Source organism: Pelobates fuscus, chromosome 8 (assembly GCF_036172605.1).
Source record: "Pelobates fuscus isolate aPelFus1 chromosome 8, aPelFus1.pri, whole genome shotgun sequence".
NCBI classification, from domain to species: domain Eukaryota; kingdom Metazoa; phylum Chordata; class Amphibia; order Anura; family Pelobatidae; genus Pelobates; species Pelobates fuscus.
In genome coordinates this window covers 171,516,557-171,524,038 of record NC_086324.1, presented here as the reverse complement: position 1 = coordinate 171,524,038, position 7,482 = coordinate 171,516,557, and the positions used below count along the sequence as shown (strand labels likewise).

The window sequence follows — 7,482 nt, the reverse complement described above, 5'->3', positions numbered from 1 at the left end:
CGGAGTAAAGATGGCGCCGGGAGAGGAAGGGCTGCGGCCGATGTGGATTGGGGACACTGCTGGCAGTTGTCCCACCAAGATGGCGGCTTTAGAGAAGACACGAGCCTCGCTGCCAGTCACAAGATGGCGGCGTGTCGGTTGGCAGACATGCGCACTGCGGCATTCCGAGCGCCCGCTAGTCCCCCGTGTATTCAGTCCGGCTGGAAACAAGGTCCGCGTGAAAGAGTTCCGCGGGGCCCACTGCGCTGTGCGGGCCGGGGGGCTCCGTTACCCGGTGTGAGGCGGTCTCTCCGTGATGACACAGAGACATGTCCCGCGCTCATCGCATGTCCGGGGGACACATTGTACTGCTACACTGCTCACTTCCGGAGCCGGCCCCTCCTCCCACCGCAGGGTCCTAGGCCCGGCCATGTTAGCTTTGTCTGGCTGGGAGCTGGGGCACAATTAGGGTTCATGGCACCCCCAAAACAACGGGGACACAGAGCACCCCAACCCTGCTAGGACTGGATCCGGGGAGCAGGTAGGTGGATCTGGGACAACATCAATAACCCAGCAGGGACTGAGCTGGCTGCCAGGAATGGTCTGTCTGTCTGTCTGTAAATAATGATCTGTCTGTCTGTCTGCAAAGAATGATCTGTCTGTCTGTCTGCAAAGAATTATCTGTCTGTCTGTCTGCCAAGAATGATCTGTCTGTCTGTCTGCAAAGAATGATCTGTCTGTCTGTCTGCCAAGAATGATCTGTCTGTCTGTCTGTAAAGAATTATCTGTCTGTCTGCCAAGAATGATCTGTCTGCCAAGAATGATCTGTCTGTCTGTCTGCCAAGAATGATCTGTCTGTCTGTCTGCAAAGAATGATCTGTCTGTCTGTCTGCCAAGAATGATCTGTCTGTAAATAATGATCTGTCTGTCTGTCTGCAAAGAATGATCTGTCTGTCTGCAAAGAATGATCTGTCTGTCTGTAAATAATGATCTGTCTGTCTGTCTGCAAAGAATGATCTGTCTGTCTGCCAAGAATGATCTGTCTGTCTGTCTGTCTGCAAAGAATGATCTGTCTGTCAAGAATGATCTGTCTGTCTGCAAAGATCTATCTGTCTGTCTGTAAAGAATTATTTCTCTTTGTCTGCAATAAGTATCTGTCTGTTTGTGTGTCAAAAATGATCTCTTTATGTGCCAAGAATGACCTCTCTGTGTGTCAAAAATGACCTCTCTGTGTGTCAAGAATGATCTGTCTGTTAAAAATTGTCTGTGTGTAAAATAATTATCTGTATGTCTGCCAAGAAGTATCTGTCTGTGTGTAAAGAACTATCTGTGTATCTGTCTGCCAGTAAATAATATTCTATATGTATGTAAAGAATTGTCTGTATGGACTGAAAGATCTGTTGGTAAAGAATATTCTGTCTGTATACCTATCTGTCTACCTGAACTGAGAGCTGTCTGTCATGAAAGGATTAACTGTCTGAACCGAGAGCTGTCTGTAAAAAGTCATCTGTCTGTCTATACTGAGAGTGTCTCTGTGTAAACAGTACTGTTTGCTTGCACTGTTTGTGTTTAGTGAATCATTTGTGTGTATTGAGTGATGTTTGTCTTTACTCGGTGATGCCAATTGATTATATTTACTGAGTGACCTGTCTGACTACAAAATGTATTGTATCTGTATTGAACTGTCTGTACTGGAAGATTTGTCTGTCTTCACTAAAGTGTGTGTGTGTGTGTGTTCCTGTCTATGAAGAGTTGTTTTTCTGTACCAGTGCTGAGTGATGTTTGTCTGTAATTAGCAATTTCACAAATATAATTACAGCAGCACACCTCGATAATCAATCACACTTTATTATAATGTGCTTTGTACAAAATTAACCCCAATTTCGCAATTTCTTGTTTTTACTATATGTGGAGTTTTTTTTTCCCCTTCAAACAGGCTACTTGTCTGAAACATTGGACATTTTCTATCCTCCTGTTAGTACTTTTGTATCACCATCATGGCCAACTTCATATGATTTATGTTATTTATTGCGGTGTGCTGCTGTGGATATATTGTGAGATTTAACTTTCCAGTCAGTAACTGAAACTGACTTTACCCTGATCTGCACCCCATACAGTGTTTTAAAGGGACACTGTAGTCACCAGAAGAACCACAGCTTATTGTATTTGTTCTGGTGAGTATAGTCTGTCCCTGCATGCCTTTGTGCAGTGAACACTGTCTTTTCAGAGAATGCAGTGTTTACATTGCTGCCTAGTGATCACTCCACTGGCCACTCCTCAGATGGCTGATAGAGGTGCTTCCTGGGGCAGTTTCAGTGTCTCCATCCTCTGCATGGAGACACTGAAGCTGTCACCGTGCCAGCAGCAGCAGACTGGAATAAAGGTAAGATGTTACTATATTCAGGGGGGGCTAGATGGTGTTTTTAACACTAAATGGTCAGGAATACATGTTTCTGTTCCTGACCCTATAGTGTTCCTTTTAAGCTTTAAAGGGTTAGTCCAACCGTTTTTTTTATCATAAATATATATTTACATTTCTAATGCTTTATTGGTTGCTAATAGCATGTCCACCCCTGTTTTCAGTACTAAAACATAAAAAAAATAAGATGGAATTTACCTTCAATCCAGTGTCTGATGAGGTTCTTCCATGCCACGTCAAATGCACTTCTCATAGAGAACCGTTTGATTTGGCCAATCGCTAGGCTCAGGGTGCATGAGGAGGGAGTTGGGGTGGACAGAAAGAGGGAGGGGATTACATAAAACCAAAATGAGCAGGTATAAATGCAAGGAAGGAAGGGGGAGCGGATAGGTGAAAGTGAGGGGAGAGCAAGGCTTCCTCTTGTAGGCGCACTCCCGTTACTGCTTGCAAGGGTATTAGGCAGTGTGGAACAGGTTTCCAGGCTGCCTAAGGCACGTGTGAAGAGGTGTATCTAGCGCCCGGAACCTTACAGATTCCTACCACCATCACCACTTTTAAAAGCAGAAGTGGTCATAGTGTCTGGAGTTATCCTTTAATCTGGTTTTATGGTTATCATGTGTGCACCTATATGCTAATGTATGTGAAAGTTTTGAGCTCCAATACTCCTTTCATGAGTAAACGGATTTGTACTCTTGTCTCTATAGGACTCGTTAAACATGGCGTCAGTGAAGATAGAATCCACTATAGAGGTGGTGTTGGAGGACAGCTCTGGGTTTGTGCAGTCTGGTCGTCGCTTCCGTTGCTTGAGCTGCAACAAGACCTTCCCTAACAAGCCAAGGGCCGAGCGGCACTGCTATGCTCATCAAACGGATGGGGCTGCTACCCCCTCTCTTCCCAAAAAGAAACGCATGCCAGGGTCGGAGCAGCGGCATCAATGTGTTCTTTGTGACAAGTCCTACAAATCAGCTTCTTTGCTCAGGAGTCATGCTCGAAGCCACACAGGAGAGAAACCCTTTGTGTGCAAACAGTGTGGGAGATCTTTTATGCAGCCCATTTGTTTGCGGGTGCATATGGCCACGCACAATGGCCAGCTGCCTTTCCCATGTGGGCAGTGTGATAAAGCCTATGCGACACCCTCCAAGCTTCGCATCCACCAGAGGCTTCATACAGGTGAGCGCCCTTTCATTTGCTCTGACTGCGGTAAAGGTTTTGCTGATCCCTCTGTTTTCCGCAAGCACAAACGGAGCCACGCTGGACTAAGGCCTTACCAGTGTCCGCTATGCCAAAAGGCCTATAGTGAACTTAAGGACCTAAAAAACCATGAGCGAAGCCACACTGGTGAAAAACCCTTCTTGTGCTCAGACTGTGGCAAGGCTTTCTCTCGTGCTTCCTCGCTCACATGTCACCAGAGGATTCACGCTACAGAAAAGCCTTACAAATGTCCAATATGCAACAAAGACTTTACTCAGCTTTCATCTTACCAGAGCCACCAACGAACGCACTCAGGTGAGAAGCCTTATTTGTGCGCTCAGTGTGGACGGATGTTCTCTGATCCATCCAGCTTCCGTCGGCACCAGCGGGCACACCAGGGTGTCAAGCCTTACCAATGTGATAAATGCGGAAAGCCTTTTCGGCAGCCAGCAGACCTGGCGATGCACCAGCGCATCCATACAGGTGAGAGGCCATTCCGTTGCACAGAATGTGATAAATCTTTTGTAGCATCGTGGGACCTGAAGCGCCACAGGTTGTCGCACAGTGCAGAGCGACCTTTCCAGTGCCAGGAATGTGGTAAAGGCTTTGCAGAACGCTCGGGACTCAGCAAACACCAGCGCTCACACAGTGGAGAAAGGCCGTTCAAGTGTCCAATCTGTGACAAGAGCTTTGTAGTATCTTCCAGCCTTCGAAAACATGAGCGCACTCACCAGAAAGTCGAACGAGAGGTCAGTAGGAAGAAAGAAGAATCTACCACCTGCGAAAAGTGTTCCCTGATCTTTCCTAGCGTGATGGACCTTAGGAACCACCAAAGGATTCATCCAGAGTTACGACCCTTCCGCTGTGACCAGTGTGAAAAGGGCTTCGTAGATAGAGCAGGGCTCAAAAAGCATCAGCGGATACACAGTGACGTACGTCCCCATGTGTGCGCACTATGCGGAAAAGGCTTTCTAGTGCCTTCTGACCTGCGCAAGCACCAACGGACACATGCAAAGGACAGCAAGGAGAAAGCAGAGGATGAAGAAGAGGAACAAATTACAACATTGACTCTCCATCCGGCCTCTGTAGAACCTCCACCTCTATTTGATCCCCTGGTTTCCTTTCTGGAGAAAGTGGCAGAAGGTGATATGGAAGTGATTGCTCCTTCACCTCCACCTAACTGACCCCTATCCTGTAACAGATTCCAGATGGTCTCTCTGTTGTTAGCGTCTGCCTAATGTCCTCCTGTTTACAAACACAGAACTTGCAAAGAAAAACATGGACTTAAAATCTCCAGCTTTCTCTCCACCAGTTATTCTCTGCTGATGTGTCTAGAATCAATAAGCCTCATATAATCCTCCAATACTATGATAATAAACCGCAGCCCATGGAACTCTGGTCACAATTTTGGTTTTCTGGTCTATCGATATTGTACTTCCTAATTTTATAAATCACATTTGCCTTTTCATTAGTGGTTCTGGTATACCATAAACCAACAGTAAATGGGTAAATAAAAGTCACCACTACAGAGCGTGACCAATTATAGAAAATTATATATATTTATTTTTTTGAGGAAGGAATTCTGGGAGATGGGGAGAAGACTTTACTAACCTCTACGCCATGACTCGTGCCAGTAACATCCTGTACTTCATAATAAGTAGCTATGTGAATTCTTGACACAAATTCAGATTCACTGCAAGAATACTGTGACATCTCCCCAAAAGTACAAAACAGTCACTGTATTTATAGATTTCAAAGTTTTTGGATTCTTTAAAGGGGCAGTACCTTGGTAATGTAGCATTATTATTTTTTTATTTGAAGCACGGTGTTAGATGAGCATATAAACAACCATATTTGCCTTTTGTCATAAGCAGCTTGGTTTTTGTAAAAGCAAATGTTAAATGGAGACCTACTAATTTACTGTTAGCTACTGTCTGGCAACGTGAATAGATGTCTGTGTTTAGCTGAGCATTCTATACGCAAGTCTTTCTAAAGAAATTAACAAACATTGCAATTGTAATTATATTTGGCAGAGCTTAATGTGTTTACAGTAAATTACATTGTGTGTTTAAATTAATATAATTTAAAAAAAAAATCAAGTTAGTGTCCCTTTAAACTGACTAGGAGGATATTCTAGGAAAGCCAGAACCTTAATTGTAAATAAACAAAAATAATAATTTAATAAATTAAAAATAATAATCATGGCGAATCACATTTAAGTGAAGACAGATATCTATTTTTTTTCCTTCAGCTGGTTTCCAAAGCTATGAAAAATGGCGGGCCCCTGCGGTAGAAGTGCATGCTGGTAAATACCGTCATCACTACTGATTAACAGAAAAACTCTCACACAGTATTCTGTCAGGGGTAGGCAGCCTTGGGCACTCAATATGTTGTAGACTACATCTCCCATAATGCTGGCAAAGCATCATGGGAGACTTGAGATCTGTGGTACCGAGGGTTGCCTACTCCTGCTTTGCGTCCGTTACTGTGGTATAACTAAACCCACAATGATTTCGTACTCTATGGACTGTGTACACAGCTCCCAAGACTATTCTCTCTGAACATTTCACTAATGTGTGATCTGTTTGGAATCCAGGGTGAATTTTTATATTTCAGACCACAGCAGTTAAACAGGAAAAATTCTCCATGTCTCTGATACTCAGTTTGACTAGTTTGGCCTAAAATGTAAACTTCACTTTGAATTCTGGGCATTTGTAGTTTAGTGAATAATAATGACTAGTAAAAGAGGGATTTGGTGTGCTTTGGCAAGGGAACTTTCGAATTTTAGCCAAAATAGCTATAATGTAATAATTCTCTAAGTCTGCAATTTTTCCTGCTTGTTTATTTGGGATTGTTTGCAGTTCCCCCATCAAGTCTGCATGATTCTGCATTTAGTGAACAAACAGTCCATGTATGTAAACTGTTACTTCAATGGAGTCATTCACAACCCGTGAGCCGTCCAATAAAGAGCTCGATAGAAAGCGGAGCACTAGTCCACATGTTTTTACAATTACATGTGGAGGGTTTTTGATTAAAGGGACACTGTAGACACAATAACCATTTCATATTGTTGACTTGGTTATAGTGCCTGTATTCCCCTGGCACTGTCCCTCCATTCAGAGTTAAACCATTTTCAAGCAGCTTAACACTGAATGAGGCTCTCTGGCTTCCCGTAGCCCCGCCCCCACTGGAGGTGTGGCTATGGGAGAGATTACACACTTCCTTTGAACCATACCAATTCTTACCAGCAATGGGGGCTGAGAAGCTCAAGCCAATGTTTTCATTTGTCGTGGCAGCACAGAGGGGATAGGCTACTGGGCTTCTAGTTTAGCATTAAAAACTGAGTTAACGCTGATGGGAAGAACAGAGCCAGGGAAATCCTGACACTATAAGCACTTCAATGTTTCACGTTACCTCATATGAAAATTAGCCCCATGAACTATGAAATTAGCTATTTGTATAAATGGGCACACTGACCATTTCAAAGCCATAGGTTCTGCATCTTAAAATGGTAATCTTCTGATTGTCACATTGAATAACTGTTCCCCTAATAATGTTTTCCCCCCATCGTACCCATCCTGAGCCCTAGTTTCAGTAACTTAAAGGGACACTATAGTCACCAAAACAACTTAATGAAGCAGTTTTGATGTATAGATCATGCCCCGCATTCTCACTGCTCAATTCTCTGCAATTTAAATCACTTCGTTTTTGCAACCCTAGTCACACCTCACTGCATGTGATTTACACAGCCTTCGTAAACACTTCCTGTAAAGTGTCATCTAATGTTTACACTTCCTTCATAGCAAATTCAATCATTTACATCACTTTGAAACCATATATTTTTTTTCATGCAGGTTGTGTGGTTGAATAAACAGAAACAAAGGGATATAACT

General features: G+C 43.6%; 1 protein-coding gene across 1 annotated transcript; it reads left to right on the top strand.

Moving 5' to 3' along the window:
- The first annotated feature begins 234 nt into the window (after positions 1-234).
- On the top strand, positions 235-4,994 carry ZNF668 (zinc finger protein 668). Its single transcript, XM_063430809.1, has 2 exons — positions 235-520; positions 3,103-4,994. Exon 2 carries the CDS (start codon positions 3,115-3,117, stop codon positions 4,771-4,773), a length of 1,659 nt encoding a protein of 552 aa, XP_063286879.1. The 5' UTR covers positions 235-520; positions 3,103-3,114; the 3' UTR covers positions 4,774-4,994.
- The last annotated feature ends 2,488 nt before the right edge of the window (positions 4,995-7,482 follow it).

Coding starts and splice junctions, on each gene's coding strand:
- ZNF668 (XM_063430809.1), top strand. CDS start 3,115: ATGGCGTCAGTGAAGATAGAATCCACTATAGAGGTGGTGTTGGAGGAC.